Source organism: Parasteatoda tepidariorum, chromosome 8 (assembly GCF_982258835.1).
Source record: "Parasteatoda tepidariorum strain Cologne lab strain chromosome 8, Ptep-v5.0, whole genome shotgun sequence".
NCBI classification, from domain to species: domain Eukaryota; kingdom Metazoa; phylum Arthropoda; class Arachnida; order Araneae; family Theridiidae; genus Parasteatoda; species Parasteatoda tepidariorum.
In genome coordinates, this window is record NC_141762.1 from 66,893,037 (window position 1) to 66,912,096 (window position 19,060).

General features: G+C 25.9%; 1 protein-coding gene across 2 annotated transcripts; it reads right to left on the reverse strand.

Annotated features, from left to right (window-relative positions):
- Positions 1-7,905: 7,905 nt before the first annotated feature.
- On the reverse strand, positions 7,906-19,059 carry LOC107453086 (uncharacterized). 2 transcript variants are annotated; one of them, XM_043042760.3, is made up of 8 exons: positions 18,777-19,059; positions 18,500-18,605; positions 18,379-18,420; positions 16,077-16,187; positions 13,919-14,051; positions 13,076-13,176; positions 11,833-12,024; positions 7,906-10,762 (listed from the first exon to the last, which is right to left on the reverse strand). In XM_043042760.3, the coding sequence occupies exons 2-8, from the start codon at positions 18,602-18,604 to the stop codon at positions 10,730-10,732; spliced, it is 717 nt and encodes a 238-aa protein (XP_042898694.2). In that variant the 5' UTR covers position 18,605; positions 18,777-19,059; the 3' UTR covers positions 7,906-10,729. The 2 variants fall into 2 exon arrangements, with proteins under 2 accessions (XP_042898694.2, XP_042898695.2); XM_043042761.3 differs by lacking the exons at positions 18,500-18,605; positions 18,777-19,059 and having other exon boundaries at positions 18,188-18,384.
- Position 19,060: the final 1 nt, after the last annotated feature.

The window sequence follows — 19,060 nt, forward strand, 5'->3', positions numbered from 1 at the left end:
CTTTTTTGACCTCTAGAGTTTATGAAATGCCTAGACTAATGTTCGGCATTTAGCCTAATACGCATTTAGCATTAAGTCCAAAGGTATTAGCCTAGGCTAAATGCCTCGTCTCTCCCACACTCTCAACGACTCTAGATGCTTCTATATTTAACACCTAAAAAACTAATGATATAATGAAACAAAAAACAATTAATGCTTTTTTTTAAAAAAAAATATCTCATTTGAATAAAATTTAAAATTAAATAACTTATTATTATTAAATTAAGAGAAACTCTTACTCTTTATACACCTTTCATTCTTAAACTCGTTGTTGAAACATGGTTGTTGAAATCTAAAAATTTCGTAATCAAACTTTTCTGACTGACACGAAAGGTATCTATATTCTGCATACGATCGAAAGGTGTTTTCCAATAAATTCTAAATACAAAGAAAAAAATGCATTTGCTATATTCTAGAATGAAGGGGCAAAATATAAAACACTAATTCTTTACGAGCAAGGGCTGGTAAAGGTTGTCGGTGCGCACATTACCACCATCACTTAATTTTGAAGCCTTAATATGCATGAATCAACACCCCCCTCCCCTTTGCCAACAATGGGTTGTCGTGGTTATGCTTCGATTTTTTATTTCGTAAGATATTGCTGCCAAATATTTATTGAATACTCTTTCGAAAATTTCTTTCCGCAACCAACAAATAAAAAAATTATTTCCCTCAATTTTTATTATAATTTTACGGTGAAGGAAAAAAAGGCACTAGGAGTTTCGGATTTATGAATATATAGCTGATTAATTGCTCATTTTATAGCTCTTTCAATTAAAAGTCTGTGAAGACAATAAATAACTAAAAGTAAACAAATCAATAATAAAAGACAGTAAACAGGTAAAATTTGAATATTTGAAGGTACTTTTAACGAAACTATCAAATTTCGAATGTTATATTTTCCCATTTAACAAGATTTTAATTCTTAATTTGTTAAAAAAAATGTCTATAAACGTGGTATATTGGGTACAAATAAGTTTAAGCAGAGTTAATAAATGAATAAAATGTTTAAATTATATTATACAGCGATACATCAATTTCCGCCGAGAAAACATGGTTTATTAAGGTTTACCACTTGAAAATGTAAAATGTTTTAGTCTCCTTAGACATAAAAAACAAGCAGAAGAGAAGAACAAATAAGAAACAGAATGAAAGAATGTTTGAAAAAATACTAATTTAAAAAACAAGGAAAAGTAGTGATTTTAAAAACTGTGTTCTCACATCAGTAGAGTTTTAAAAAGAAATAATGCATTTTTTGTACGGAAATTTCATTGAGAAAGGAAGTGCTGCAAATCAATGTCAGTCTAAGTTATTATCTCTCCTAATCCTCTCAAGTCAATCCCTGCTTTATTTTGTCAAACCGTAAAACCATCTGACATTTCGCACGGTTATTGACACAGGTAAGATAAAATTAATTGGATATGTAACAAGAACAAAACTTTTTGTTTTTAAAAAAAAATTTATACTTTTATACACGACATTGTAACTTAATTTTTAAATTATTTGAATGTACAAAAAAAAATTAATATTTTTACTTTTTAATATATATTTTGATTTGTTTATAGCAAAGTAAACTAAAATATTCCTGAGAGCTAAATTTAAAAAAAAAAAAAAAAAGTAGCTATCAGTTTATTTAAACAAAAAATTTTAAAAACAGGAAAAAAAAATTTATTTGTGAGTGAAATTCAAACTTTTGTTCATACTGTTCAGGTAGTCAGGGATTCAAAATAACCTTCTATCTTTTGAGGAACAATATCGGAATCGGTTAGAAAAAAATTAAGACCACGGGGGGAAATGGTTTAAGTTCATAAAAGCCGATTCCGAAAAGAAAAAAACAAAACATTTTGCATTCGGAAAGGAAAGGTTTTTCCACTGAACGACCCATCTATTCTCTGCATAATAACTCTCGGGGAGAAATGATTTTTCACGTTAATGATTTGTCAAAACTTAGTAATCCTCAAAATGTAACAGATTCATTCGTCATTTTTGTGAAAAATGGACGTAAACCGTTCTTTTTCCTTGTTATCCAAATATCATTACCGAAAAAGAACGTTTGTCTCCCCTCCCCATTATATTCTAGTTATTGAATCAGTAAGATTTAAGAACATACATATGGTCAATAATCATTTAGGATTAATATAAAAATGCGAACATTTCATTGTATTACTTACTCCCTCCTTAAGAATTGCATTTTTCTAATTCTTGTAATTTTCATTTCCTTTAAATTTTCTTGGTTAACAAAAAAATTTTATTCCTTTATTTTAAGGAAAAACAGCGTACTATTTACTTTAAGTGAAATTATTCTTCGTTAAAAATTTATAAAATTGCATAATAGATTTTTTTTAGAAAATTAAAAAAAAAAAAATTTGAATACTGTTCATATTTATTTGACAACGAAAGACGTAATTTTACTCTCTATCCATTCTCCCCATAAAAAAAAATAAGTCTTTTTTTTTGAAGTCTCTGGCTTATTGAATAGTTTTTTCAGCAAAAATTCAATATGCAAGATTTGAAAACATGGGATGCGTTAAACATGCTTATCATTAGATTTGTTACAATTTTTTAAAGCCATTATATCATTCGATAACGCATGCGATGCGGCTACTAGATATCACACTTAAAAACAAATAATTGTGAATAGAATGTTTCATTACAATCCACTTGCACTTACGCATCATGATGGCCAATCTAGATCATAAAACATTTTTTCCCCGCAAACGATTTTTTTAAACAATTACATCAATTTATTTTTTCAGGATTGTTCGAAAAACAACTGACCGGAGCAGCGTTAATCAACCAAAATGCGTTGTTTGACCTCGAAAAGCAGGCACCAGAGCTGATGACTGGGCAGACAAGGGAAAGTTCTTTTGTTTGACTCTTCCACGAGGAAAGAAAGTCTGAAAAAAACAAGAGGAAAAGGAGATCTAATCCAGGGTGATTCGCAAAGAGGTCGAGTTGAGAGTCTTAATTAGAGCACACTGAAAATGGTGAAGGAGTATTCTACGAATTGCATTTTAGGATATCGACCTTTGATTTAGCAAAGATGCACGTGAGTTATTAAGTATTCTTTAATGGAAAAAATATTATAACTTAACTAATTTTAATTATTCTCTGTAGAATACAGAGAAAAAAAAATTCGATTTTTTTTTACTGCAAAGGAAGAAACCGATATAAGTAAGGGTATAGTTTAAACCAGCGGCAAATCTTCCTTCGGCGGAACCCCAACTTTATAAATAAAGAAAATAAAGTCAGTTGCGAACATATTTACCAATAAAAGATTTTATTTTAAAAACACCTAATAAGAGGAATAATCTTAAGGCGGTTTTTATGTCTGACTATTGAAATATAGTTAAAATTTGTTTTTGGTGTAAAGTATGCTGGTAGCTGAAACTGAATAAAACAAGCAGAAACATGGTTTTCTTTAAAATAAAAAAACTAAAACGAGCTGCTTAAAACGTTGAAAATTGTTATTAGGGAAGCATAGAAAGACCTTTTGGTCTTAAAAACTAAAAATTGGAAAACATTAGAAAAAAAAAGGTTAGCCTGAAAAAAAACTTCTTGAGAAGGCCAATGCCCACCCTGGAGTGTCGAGCCATTGATGATGATGATGAAGCATATTTCTTTATTAACAAATTTGACAATTTTATTTTCATTTAAAAAGCTTACTGGGAAATAATAATGAAAGTCTTATAAATGTGTAATATTTTAATAATTTATGAAATACATTGTAATTAGAAAATTCATACTTATTAAAAAAATCATTATTTTCCTTTTCAATAGCATTTTACCTTAAATAATTTCTTAAGGGCAATAAAAATATGAAATAAAAAATGAACTGTTGATTGGATCTAACAGTAATTTTATTTTATTTTATGACCGCCGTTGAACCCAGGACTAACAGTAATTAAAGGTTCCAAATGTTATGGGTTAAAACAAATGTTGTAACCCTCAAAACCTTTGACTTTTCTACGGAATACTATTTGTGAACGACCGATGTTTTAAACGACAAAATGAACCGCCCTAAGAAATCTATCTGATCAGATCCTGTCGATTGGACACTCGGAAATTTATTTGCTTTCTTGTCCCTGTCCACAGGTAGGTACTTTATTTACGTCACACTAGAGCTGCACAATGGGCCAATGGCTATTGTCGCCATCCCTGAGAATGATCCGAAGACATCCTCTGCAGAATGGATGGCTTCCCTGCTTTGGTAGGCCGAAGACAAGAGCGCGAAGTCGCGCACTTTACGGTAGAACAGTTTAACGAGGACCTATACCTATCACCCTCAATCCCTACGCAGGCTGATCAAAGTGATCACCCACCCGCTTACTGACCACAGCCAGTGATGCTTGAATTCGGTGTTCTACTGGGAACCGTGTCTTAACGATCAGTTCACAGATTAGGCAATTAAATAAAAAGAAGCTACAACTTCTTACTAAATTGCGACATATTTGCACAAAAATAATCATTACTGACTTAAAAAACGGTAAGACCACCAACTACCACGATTGTTTCGAAATTTGTTTCTTGTTGAGAAACAGATGGTTACATCAAAATTAAAAATCAAGATCTCAATATTTTTATTGTGTTAACACAGATATGTTTTTCAATTCTAACCTAACACTTTTGCTCAGTTCTCATTATAATTTCCATCCCAAAACATATTTTTTAAAATTTTTGGTTACCGTAAAAACTTGTTACATATTTTCCATAAAAAAAACTAGTTAATTTTTAACTTTGCTTTAGGTTTTTAAGTAGTTATTTTGTAATTATTTTAATGGCATCGAACAGAGTGTTATCTGAAATTTTTTTATGAAAGTAAATAAAACTTATTACTGTTCAACAATAAGAAAAAAACTGTAATTAAATATCTTTATCATGAAATATTGATTAAAGTAATATCATGCGATTACTTTATAATTAAAGAATACTTCTTGGTTTAAATCTTTAAGTCATAATCAACATACAAAACGCATAAGTATCAGAGAATAATATTAAAAAACGATGATCAAGAAATATTACTGGTAAATACTGCTGAATAAGGAAAAATAAATAATTTATAGTGAAATACCGTCAAAAGTTTTATAAATTTTATGCTGATAGTCAAAGATATTTGCATCATCTTTGTTTTATTTTGAAAATATGTGACTTTAGTGTCCACATTATGATGGCAATTATCTTTTAATGATTTACAAAGATAGCAGTAGGCATGCAACTACTACTACAAAGCGCAAACAGAAGAAAAAATTAGCCGGGAGTTGAAATAAATAACTCTCGACTTTTTTCCTCAAAAAATGAAGCAGTTCAAATTATTTAGTCAGAAATAAGGTTGGACATTAGCATTGTAAGATATATTAATTTGTGCATAATTTTAAACTATGTATTGTTAAGTAACTAAGTTTGATTAAAATAGATCAGTTCCTAAAAAAATCTTCAAAATATTAATATTCCAACATTTTAAAACTTTATTTTTTGAGAACTTGAATTTCGTTCCCATTAGATTAAGAAAAGTTTTTATACATCTGAGTACAAAAATGCTTATATTATTATTAAATAGTAAAAATTAAAATTTTTTCTCTCTGGAATCGTTTAAAAAAAGAGAAATATTTTTATATTCGCTTTAATAGTTCTCAAGATTTAAAAAAATGCCCTAGGAGTAAAATAATGGCTAATTTCCTAGATTAAACTATTGGGATCGTATTTTACTAACAGCTATCATACTTAGTAGTACAGCTATCATACTTAGTAGTAGAGTAAAAATTACAAAAAAATTCATAAAAAGAAAAAAGCTTAATCTAGACTACGTTCGATATTAAAATATTGCTTGCATTAACTATTAAACATTTTTAAAGTTTTCTTTACATTTAGAACATTAAGATCACACCTTAGTAAGTGAAAATCTGTTCATTAGATCAAAAGATATCTGTGTTCAAATTTTTACTTTTTTGCACTGCTCTTCAAAATTAAGACAAAAGATTAAGAAACACTATATCACTCATAAAAATAGATATTTATTTCTTAAACTTACATAAAATTTTTTCAGTGTCAACACATAGTATCACATTACAACTTACTTTAAGTATTGGTATATACTTATACCTTAGAATAGATAACAAGGTTACCAATTTTTTAAAAAACTAACTCATAAGTTAATGCATTTAAAATTAACAAATAGGAAAGCAATTAGTCAAAAAACTCTGTAATGCAGGGTATTTTGAAATCACTGTACTAAATATATATTTATATACTCAATTTACGATCTTTAGTACGATCCCCATCACAGCGATCATTTTATAAAGTCCCCCTTGTTTTGCATAGACGCAATGTTACTTTGATGTTAAATAGAACATCTGCATTGAACCGTTCATTTTAATATAGCGACCGAATTAAATCATATTACTGAGAAAAAGTTTCAAAGAAATTAATTCAACCATTATTTCCTAAGTTATCTTTCAATATTGTTATTTATCAAACCAGCATAATATTTTTAATCATCTTTCACTTAAGAAGTATTATTTTAAAAGATACTTTTACATATTAACAGAGAAATAAAAGTTGCATTAATACAATTATTTTTTGTTTCTTACCTAATTTTTATAGTTGTAGAGAATTTTCTTTTGTAAAATTAGTCAAGTATTTTTATGCTACGAGTTAATATTTATGGTATTATTATTCGGCAGATACGTTATAACATCCATTTGCACCCTGACCACCACGCAGGTCGTTATATCGAGAGTCGACTGTATATATATTTAGAATCTTCGTCAAAAATGAATTAAAAAAGTAATTACAAAAGGGGTTGCAGGTTTTTAAAATAGATGAAGAAAAAAAAATGAAGAAGAAGATGATGAAAGAGATTTTGATGAAGAAGATGAAAGAGATCTAAACAAGTTTGAATGCGGAAAAAAACTTGAAGGTCATTCTAATAATTGTCTTTTACCTCTTCTCAATTTCTCTGGGCAATCAAATAGGTTTCAATGTTTTGAATCTGGTCTACCTCAATTGCGGTTCGTCAGATTTTGATGACTTTTTTTGCATTTCCCTTCTTTAAATTTTGTAATTGCAAAATTGTTTTGACAAGGATTCTAAAAATATATATTAAGGAAGGTGATTATGAAATACCCTGCATATTAAGAAGCACAGTAAACTTGAGACCTGCTAAGTACAAACTCATACTTAAGTTCAGCCAACCTTCTAGACAGACGTTAGGTTTTAAGAGGGTTCAAATTTTAATTCATAGTTATACATATTTTTGCAGAAAACTTTTTGATTTTAAAGCATGTTTGCAGAACAAATCTTTGTAATTAATAAATTTTTTTATTACAACACAAAAAATAAAAAGGAATTATATATATTTATGTTTCAGAATCTATTAATATTTTCCTACCTCAAAAATCAACAGATTTAAAATGTAATTATTAAATATGTCTCATAATTTTTATTTAATTTATAAAAGTATATATTTAGTAATGGAATTTTATAGAAAGTAAGACATAAAATATTGCTAAATTAAATTTTCTTTTATAAGGAAATGATTTTTACTCGCTAATTAAATTTGAACTTTAATTCTCCTGTGGTTACAGTCTAAAATAAATTTCAGAAAGGAAAAATGTTGATTCAACAGCTAAAAGTTAAATTAGTTAAAAGTCATATTCATATCTATGCCATTTTATTTCTAAAATTTAAAAATAAAAAAGTCAGAATGGTGTGATATAGAAGACAACTTTTTCTATTATTGGTTTAAGGTAAGAGAAACTCAGTTTTTACAAATAAATCTCAAATTATTAATAAAATAAGATATGGTAAATAAGTTCTTGTTATAAAAGTTATTTTTCTGATTTAGAGTAAGAAATAGAACGAACAAAGTTTAAAAAAAAATCTTTTAGTACTTAGGAATTATAAATAGTAATTGTAGCACAAAACACAAAAGCATTTGAAAATACTTCAATACTAAAACTGTGACCAATAATCCATATGCATAATATTTTTGTTTTTGATAATTTATATGACTATATTCATTACAGTGAAAGAATTGCCTTACAAGAATTACATAATATCATTTATCAATAAAAAATGCATCATATAATACATAGCAAACTTTAGCAAAAAATCTAGTTCATAAAATGTAAACTGCAAATACAACCTTCAAGTTTTACTTTTTACAAAGAACAACTTTATCTAAAATTTGAATCTAATTCTCTTCCTTCTCATTAAATGAATAAAAAATTTTGATTCCACTTTAGTAAATTTTATTGCACAGCCTATATTTTGCAGAGAAAATATTCATGAAAGATTCAATCCTAAGAGTATAACTAATATATGTAATCCATAAAAGTTATTACAATTGTTTTCATGAAACTAATTTTTTAAGTTACATGGTATTAGTTTTTAACACGTATGAGTATGCCATACTATAAAAAACATCTAGTTCATAAAATTTAACTTCTTTATGATAAACATTGGTAAACTTTTAATTTTAACAAACACTACTTTTAGAAGTTATAGAATTTAATCACAAACATATATTTACTTCTAGTAATAGATAAATATAAAAATTTAGATCGCACTTAGTGATTTTCATTATCATAGCATGTATTGTGATAAAAAAATTATTAATAAAAAAACATTACTAAATGGGCAAACAAATTATAACTATCACAGATAAGATTTTGGGCAAAGAATTATTTTATGATTTATTTGAACTGAACATGAAATAATTCCAATTAATCATTTAAAACTCATATAATCGACTTTTGTAAAATCAGTCTCATTCAGAATGTTTTACAGGATTTCAATTGTAAACTGAAAAGAAAGAAGGAAATGAAAGTAGAGTCTAATAGTATAAAAATCAGAAATGGATATACTAAAAATAAATATTACTCATAGAGTTATAAAATCAGACCGCACTGTAAAATAGGTATGATGGAAAAAAATAAAAAGAAAAATGAGAAATTAAAAAAAAATTAAAAGAGGAAAGAATGCAAGGGTGCCTCAAAACTATAAATTCTGAGTTTGACTGAAGTAGATGAAAAAATAAAGCTGATATTTAAATACAAATAAAAAAATTAGAGAAAACGAGGCACTGTATATTTACTTCCCCCCCCCCCAAGAAAAAAAAAGATCTCAACATAGAGCATACTATTTGCATATACTTAATTTAAAAAAATGATATGGTTAGATATAAAACAAATAAAAAATAAGGTTTGACATTTTTTTTTCAAACACAAAACTGGGCACACAAAAGACAATACAAAACTGAAGAAGGAAATCCAACTTTTTTAACTTTTTGCACATTGAAAAACTGTGTATTCTTTTTATCATTGCAAGAAGAAAACTGCATAGTTTTAAATTAAAACATCTTAAACATCATTGCTTTCAATTCCCACTTTAACAAACAATAATACTATTTTTTGCAACAGGAAAAAATCATATGTAACAATATAATAAATAGATGCAAATGTTGTGTTATTTAACATTAAAAAAACTTTTTACAGGTATGAAATTTAAGATAATTATAATCTCTATGATATTTCAAAAAGTGTATTTAAAAAATATAGTAATTTTCAATTTGATGAAGACATAATAAAAAGGAAGAAAATTCACCCAGATAATAACTTATGTAGAGAGTGAATTAGTTTAGTTCTATAACATATTTATTAATAATGAAGCACAGCTAGCATAATAAGTGACAAATGTGAACTTTTGTAAAATGTATAAGTAAATGATAAACATGCTGCAACAAGTTAAAAGCTGTGCATGTAATAAAAAGCAAAAATATTTTATAGATACATAAAAATTTTTTTTTACAATAAAAAAATAATCTCTATACCTATTAAAAAGAATATTTAAAATTTTTATGCAGATTCAATAAACATGCATAAAAATGAAGATCAACTAAATAATCTCTTGTATATCTTTGTTTTGATATAATTTTTAGTAACTAAAAATGAAATTTTAATGCACTTGAGAGAAAAGAAACTGAAACAGTAGCAATTTTATATTGCTAATTTCAGAGATACTAAAGTATTATAAAGTTTCTTTCTGGTAAAACATAAACAGATGAAGTATTTTTACATCAAATTCTGTGATAACCTTCACATAAATGCACAAATCCAAAAATGTTACTTCATATAACAAAATAAGATCTTTTCATCATTTTTTTTATATATTATTTCACATTAATAAAAATTTGTGCTTTAAAAAATAATTTTTCAAATAAAAAAAAAGTAATACATTAAAACATAGAAATTGAAACTAAAAATAATTATAACCAATTAAGTTAAAAAAAATTTTTAAAAATAAATCAATCTAATTTTTCGCACATTTATTTATTAAAATAAAGCCATTTGTTTTCTAACATACACTCATTTTTATAGATATAAAACTTAAACTAGCTCAAGTTAACAAAATTTTTGTAAAATTGTAGCTAAAAACACATGAAATACTACAGATTTAAAAACATTAGTTTTTCAAAAAGTGAATTCTTTTTTATTTTATTTTTTGTGAAAATAAAATCGAGATTTTGTAGATTAAACATTTTACAGTAAAAAAACTACACTAGCACACTATTTGATGTAGCTCTTGAACCAAACAAAAAAGTGAAAATAATACAAGTGTAGAGAAACTTTGCAGTAGAATATATAAACTTTCAAAATAGCTAAAAGTGGATAACAGGAGATTGAGATTGGAGTTATTTTTTCGACACATTTCCATGAGGACTAAACTAAAAACACAAGAAAAAATTATTAATAAACAAATAAAAAAGTTGCAGATAAGCATTAATTTTTTTATAATGATTAAATCAGAAATGATAAGGAAGTAACATAGTCAAAATATTATTTAAAAAAGGTTAACAGTATGAAAATTTTGTGAAGATAGTCTTATAACCCTAAAACAATTAATAAGTAACTAACAATGCACACACCAAAAGTAAAGAGTTTTATATTATGATTTTCTAGAACACATTAACTGATTAAAAAGAGCTGCCAAAATGAGAAAAAAATCCACCAGTTTATGCAAAGTATTGTGCAATAAATAAAACACTCTATACAAGGGAGATTTTTCTACAATCATTAAAGTGTGGGAAAAAAAAACTATATTACCCTGGTGACAACAATTTTACATTGACTACAAAAATTTTTTTTACTGTAAAACTAAAAAAAAAAAAAGATCATTTTTATTGTATTCTTAAATTTCTAATGTTGGATAGTAAAAGTTCTTAAATTTATTATGAATAGTTGTTATATCCATAAAGAATATATATAATAAGCAACATTTTTAAAATAATATAGGGGTACACAAATTTTTATGATAAAAAATAAAAATATTTGAACCTATTTAAAAAAAAAAAAAAGATAAAATGTTTTTTTAAATTTTAAAAATTGAAAATTTTTTAACTGATTTATTAAAAATGAAATAGCATACCTTTTTTCAAGTACTTTTCAACTTAAGTATGTGAATAGAATTACTTATGAAATTAAGAATTACTCATGAAATTTTTTTTTTAAGAATTATTTATCAAAAAATTCTCAAGCAAGCAATAAGCAAAGTAAAAAAATCTTTTTTCGATAGATAATTTTTTAGGAACTATCAAAATGTAGAAATATTCTTTAAGAATACAAAAAATTAGGAATATTTTATCCGTGAATGGTTACCAAGAGACTGACAAAATTTATTAGAGCGAAAGTTCTGCAATAGTTTTTCTTTTTTAAATACCCGACTGCTCATTTTGGAGGAGCTTTTTCCGGATATGGACCATTTACCTAAAGATAACATAGAATTCGAACAACTTACAATCAAACGAATAGCAAAATGTGTGTCTTGGTCAGCTCCACTAGTGGCAATTGAAGATTTCATTTGACCATTGGGCATAACTGCTATATATCTTCCTCTTTCAGAAACACATTCCAGAGTGACAAACTGATTTTGCATTAGAACTTCTCTAACTTTAAATCGGCATTCGGGAGTAGGAAGACCTCCTGGACCCTGAAATAAGCAATCATTAAAAATAAATACATAACACCTTTTTTTACACAATTATACAAAAATTATTACTATGGAAATTTAAACTAATTAGATAAAAGTTAGTAATCATTTCGTAAATGAGTAGCCTAATAGAAAAAGGTTCAAAGAGACATTTTTGAAAAAATTGAAGGTTCTTGAGGATAGATAATATTTTAGTCTTATTTTATTCATTTATTTTAACAAGTTTTTTAATTTTGCAGACCTTCTTAGATGAATGTGCTTACGTGTTTTTGGAGTGAAAAAAGGCTTCAAGTGCATTTGGCAACAAAGAGTCGACAAGCAGCTTAGAGAGCCTTTTTTTGTAGCAAATTAAAATTCAATGGTAGTAAATACTATGACGCAAATGATTTAAATGAATGTTAGGGATTTATAGCCTATATTTTGCTGACAAGAAATATAGGCAAGGCTTAATCTTTATTTCTTTTTGTCAAATTATAAATTTTAATGGTATTTTACTTAAACATTTATATTATGAATAATTTAAATTTTTAAGGAATGTAGCCTTGAAATAGAAATTACTTCAAAATAAGTAATTGATAAGAACTATTTAAAGTTACCAAGACTATAATTTAACACTAAATCTATCTAATCACCAAAATTTTCACATTTTTTTAACTATATCAATAGTGATGTAGGTGTTAGCAATTTATGAAGCATGCATTTTTGTTAGTTTTAGACATCAACTTAAACTTTTAGATAGTTGAGGCAAAAATTTAGTATGCAATGAAGCAGTAGCTTTATCTTAAACTGTAATAGGAAATTAAATTTTTAGACTCCAGCTTAAATAATTTATGTAGCATAAACAATTTCAGTATTATTAATAAAGGATACTAACTCTTATCCAGTCCTTAAAAAATTATAAACAGTTTCATAATATTGAATAGAAAACAAAATTAATCTTTTAACTTTAAGTTTGAATATGTAAAATTTTAGGACAGAATAATTTTAAGGAATATCATAAATAATATTATAATTAACATCCATGAAAGGAATTCAGAGAAAAGTTATTTACTGCAGAGTAAAGTTGGGCAACTCCATCCTTAATGGCTAGATAATTGAAATTATTCTGAAGAAGTATGTATCCTTCCCTGTCTTGCACAACAGTGAAATGAGCTGTAAAAACATATTAAAACACAAGAGGGAATTAAAATTCATAACACTGAATAATCAAATTAAAAATAGCTAGATTTAGTTGTGCATCTTTTCTTGAAAATTACTGTATATTTCTTACCAAATCATTCAAAAATGCAAAAAAATTTTCTGTCACTATAGAAATTTAAACTTCAAAACTTAAGAAATAATGCGGGTTAGTTTAGTTAGGGCATTAATAGGGTTTTTTTTATTTAAGACCTAAATAAAAAAACTCAAATGGTCATTTCTGTGTGTTTCTCTAAATCAAAAATAAAATCTTTTATAATGTTTCTGTAATTTTCACACAACTACTTTCTATCTAAGAGATCAGTAAACGTGTTTGTAGTGGTTAAAGAAGCTTATTTTGATGACCTGAAAAAATTGTTCATAGAAACAAGAGAGACCAAGATGATTATTTGAGAAATTCAATTGAATAGGAAGTTTAAGAGCAAAATATTGAGTATTACTTAATATAATAATTACTAACAAAGCAAGAGAAGTTTATAAATATGAAGAAGCTATATTTACTACATAGAAATTTTTTTTTACTTATCAACTATTTTATTCATTTTTAATTGATAAAACACCATATTAATAATACATATACAGGCATATAAAATGCATAATATAAATAAATGCATAATATAATATAATATAATATAAATAAATGCATAATATAATAATATATATAATATAATATAATAAAATTTTCGTTGCTGATTACCATTGACAAATTGGTGACCATCTCCACCCAGAGAATCTAGTACTAATCTACCATCAGGAGATTGTAAAATTTGGAGAGATTGACCAGTTATACGAGACACAAATTGAATAACATTGCCACTCTTTACGTTCTCCTGAAAAAATAATATAATTAAATAAAATGATCAATAATGAAATTATGAATTACAAAAATCAGATGATGCAGGCATAACAGTGCAAACAGAAGGAGAAAAGAGCTTAAAATTAAAAAAGGAAAACATTTGAAAAAAAAAAACTAAATTAAGAAATAGAAAACCATTTTGCACATAGTAAATGTACTGACAAACGATATTTATGTTTAAATGTCATTCCACCTGGTAAAAAAGAATCATATTTAGTTCTTCCCATCTATACTGCAAGCTTTTGAAACCTTTAAAAATCAAAAAAAATCAAAAAAAAATCAACATATGGCTATTATTCTATAAATAAATAATAAAGAACTGAAATATTATGTAACACATGGGTTTTAATCCTTTTTAATGTACACAGTATGGGGTCAATGATATCAAAAATATTACAACCAATTGAAATGTAAAACTATTTGCCTCTAAATCTTCCCATTTTTTTAAGTAAATAGAATTAAGTAAATAGAATAGAAATGTAAATAGAATAGAAGCGACATGCACCTAAGTATATTTATTTAGAATGCATTATCTACAATCACAGTAGCCAAGATAATGTTTATCTAAATTATAGAGTAAAAAAAAGCTTAATTGTATTTTTAATTTTGTATAGACAAATGCAACAATTTTCGAAAAAAAAAAAAAAAAAAAAAAAAAACTTTGCAAATGCCAATAAAGCTCAATATTTCTTTTCACCAAATAAAAATGAAATATCATAGATACTTTTTGTTAAGTTTAAGCTTGCCAAGGAAAATAATTCATTGCAATATATGAACTCAAGGATTGATAAATCATATCAACAACAGATCAACTTGTGAGAAAATTTAGCATTTGAAAATTGTTCCAACTACTTTGAAATAACGGAACCTTTCATTTCATAGAAACCTTAGTTCATTTGACAAAACCTATAACCCCACAAAAATTAATTAGGAAATACTCTCTATGGAATACTAAGCTAAGCTCTTAGGAAATACTAAGCTGTGTTGAAAAATCTAAATTAACAGCAACTCATACAAATTATTCTCAGCTCATGGATTTAAATTTTTATTTGAGCTTCTTTACATATTTTTATTTTGAAAAGTGCTGGCTGTGAGTTATATTATTTTTGAACATCTTCAGAAATAAAATAAAAATTTAGAAAATGATTTAAAAGAATAAAAAATTGCAGATCACATCTGCTGATGTTAAAGTCACTATAAATAAAATGCATATAGAAAAAAAGATTTAAAACAATAAAATTAATAGCAAAATTATTGCTACATGTTGAACATTATGCAGTTATAGAGATGAAACAAGAAAGAAAGGCTAGATTGCCATATCTGGCACTTTTTGAAGAAAAAAAATGCATAATGTATAATAATTATTTGCCAGACAAAGAAAATATATTTAATTTGTATAATAAATCCTTTTATATTCAGTAAAATTTTTAAAAAAAGTCAACAGTAAAAGAGGCAAACAGCTTTTGACACTCATCACTGGATGTGATGAATAATATGTACTTTAAATTTAATGATATGTAGACTGAATTATTGCTCTAAATATATGGCTGCATACTAATATTTTTTAGGAAATATTAACAATTTTAAAATTATACCATTTAATACTTTAGGACAGTATAACACTGTAGCCTTTGCAGCAATGCCCCAATGACTTGACATAAAGTTTAGCCTAATTCAGAATTAATTTAATAAGGTTGTAGTCATAAGGATAAAAACAATGTAGACATAAATAAATTAACAATATTTAAAAAACTAAAATAACAAATATTCAACTCTTCTTCTACATACTTATAATTATCCTTAATTAAAAAATTTTATTATTCTAGTTTAATAGTATACAACTCTTACATAATAAATTAAAACTCTTTTATATACAGAACAAAATTTAACAAAAGGTTTGTAATTAAAAAAATCAAAAGTCAAAAATGAGAACAATATATAAAATGAGAACAATATATGATATAGTTTAAGAACTACATATTTTAAATTTTATACTTACTAAAGTTGGATGGTCTAAGACTTTATTTAATGCTTTAGCACCAACTTTTGTCAACCCTTTTAACATTCCACCAAGATCTTTACCAACTGAGGACAAAGTACCTTGCAATCCCTATAAGAAGAGGTGTTTATTTATTTTTGACAATAGTGCATCTATAACAATATTGATAATATTAAAAAAAGTGCACGGACAATAATGATTGTTTTGACAATAGTACAATGATAATACAATAACAAATGTGATCAAATTATAAAATTTGATCACATTATTAAACAGTTTCATCAAGATTCTTAAAATATAATACTTTAAATTGCATTTAGAAAATTTTCTCATGCTGCCACAATATATAATATTGAATTTAATTTAGGAGCACAATACATAATATTAAATTTAATTTAGAAGCATAAGTTTTAAACAAGAGTAATTTTAACATGAAAATATTTTTTTAGACATTAACTTACATTTAATTTTACATTTATTTTAATACTAAACCAGAATTTAATGAGCTTCAATAAATTTTTAAAAAATATTTAGCTATTTCAAATACTTTGCTAATAATATATTTCCACTTAGATATTAAAAGAAGTTTCCAAACATATTAGAAGCATTTTTAAACAATCCCCCTTTTTCCCCAGATATAATAATTGAAATCAGAATTGATTTCACCTGGTATTCTAAAAATTATCAATGATTTGAAAAATCATTCAAAGAAAATTAAAAGGATATAAAAAATATAAAAATGTACTGTTTGCTGCATTCTGGCAATGAAATCAGCTAATTTGCTACATTCAAATTCTAAAAACCAGAAAAAGTTCATGTGCAGATGATGATACTGACTAGAAAAAACTTTATATATATATATATATATATATATATATATATATATATATATATATATTTATATATAAAGTTTTGTCACACGTAAATTATTGCAATAAAAATATTTGCACAACTCTTTGTTAAGTTCATTCTCTTACTGCATCCTTATATTATTACAAATTGTTGTTTTGAAAAGATTGTTTTATAGTGTGTTAACAAACCTTTTTGATAAGTTTTAAATTTAAAGGAAAATAAATAATAAATAATATTTTAAATATGTCAGTTATTTTGAGTACATGAAGTGCTTTGTTAATTTCCATGATTTTTTTTTCTGTACTGTCAAATCTACATTCTCGCCCCAATTTTTTACAAATATAAACTTTAAAAAAATTCTTTCACTTTTCCAAAACTAGTCAGTCTTTTTTTTTTTTTTCCGGTCAGCAGTCATAAATTATGGTAAATTATGGCTGGGCAATAACCTACATAGAGTAACTTAAGCACGGCTATCTCTTGAATAAAATTTTAATTAAAAACTAAACTTTAACTTTAAATAAATTGTCTTTAATGTTTGCAATTGTTTCTCATAAAACCTTCATAATGTATTTTTTTCTAATACCTCACTTATTGGTTATGTTATTTAAACTAAACAGATATTTGTTTTCAGACTGTTGTGGAAAATTTAGTTGTGAAGGAGTGCTCTTTCTTTAAGGAAAAAAATATGATTAATTCTTACAATCTAATAATTTTGCAATAAGAGTCTTACAAATTTATAGATCTTAATTGAAGAAACATACCTTCGTTAATATTTATAGTGCTAGGAAATAAATTATAATTAATTTATATGGCAAGAATTTGTGATATTTATAAAAAAATTAACAATTTAAACATGTAAAAAGGTTTAACACTAATTAGCCAGTATAACTATTTAAAAATACTAATTATATTTTAATTTTTTAGACTTCTTATGAAACCATAATTTGTATTTTAGAAAAAAAAATAAACTTTTGTTTGTGTTATACATTAAAACAAAAAAGTTAATAAAGAAATTTTCTTTGTGAAAACTTCAGCTCTGATTCTCTTAAAAAATAATTTATGAAAACAGCTGAAGATTTTCAATTCTAACAATCACAATAATAACACAGTCATAACGATCAAAAGACTGTCAAACTAATGGATAAAGACTTTTATGTATATAAATATACACTGACATCTAGAATATAGACAAACTACTTTAGGAATATACCACAAAAAGTAAACCGTACAATCTTTAAGAATCATTATACACTGTATACCTTTGGATTTGACGGATCCATTTCCAGATTTTAGAGATGCAAATAAATATTAACTACAATATAATATTTATCACTAAACTTTAAACTGAGCGGAAAGAAAATATCGTCTTCAACTGAAGGTAAGTTTTGAAACAAAATAAAAATGATTCATGCGTAACGTAACGGTGAGTAATAAGGAAAAGTTCACTTACCCCAACAGGATATGGAGAACTTGATGGCGGTACATAATTAGCCTGTAAGGTATAAAGCATGATTTAAACACTAATAATTTTGAATACAGATTAATAATTTAAAAACAAATCTGTAACTCACTGCTGGAGGAATATTTGTTCTTTGTGGTGGAGGAGTTCTGGGGGCATAAGATGAAGTAGGAGAAGGTAAAAATTGATCATTTGGTAAATTTGGATACCCAGCCATTCTATATAAAATGATAGAAAGTTTTGGTATAAATATATCACAATAAAAGAGACAAAATAGCTTACAATAATTTTTGTTTTAACTTCAAAAACAATACAAAATAAGAATGATTGCTGAAACTAGAAACAGTTTCTTTCACAGAAATTTTACGGTGATTATATTTAATAATTACCTTTATTACTATCAGGAAATAATATTATCAGGAAGGCAGTTTAAAGTTCAAAAATAAAATAAAAGTTGATGGACTGTTTATAATTTCAAAACAAAAACCTTCCCGATTGTCAGACAATTATTGCGCAATGGCCACAACGTCATACCACGTGATTTTTATGAAAAAAAGGGCTATTATTTTTCAAAATGAGCATTTTTCAATCAAAGAGTTTGATAGAATTACTTTTTTAGGAATTTGTGTCATTGACATTCATTTCTACAATAATTTACTGATCATAAAAATAT

Bases quoted from the DNA above. Each gene is read 5' to 3' on its own strand.
- LOC107453086 (XM_043042760.3), bottom strand. From the start codon at position 18,604: ATGGCTGGGTATCCAAATTTACCAAATGATCAATTTTTACCTTCTCCT. The intron at 14,052-16,076 runs GTAAGTATAAAA...TTATTTTTTCAG, and splicing joins TCTTAGACCATCCAACTTTA to GAGAACGTAAAGAGTGGCAA. The intron at 10,763-11,832 runs GTAAGTTGTTCG...TTGTGTTTTTAG, and splicing joins ATTTTGCTATTCGTTTGATT to TTTAGTCCTCATGGAAATGT.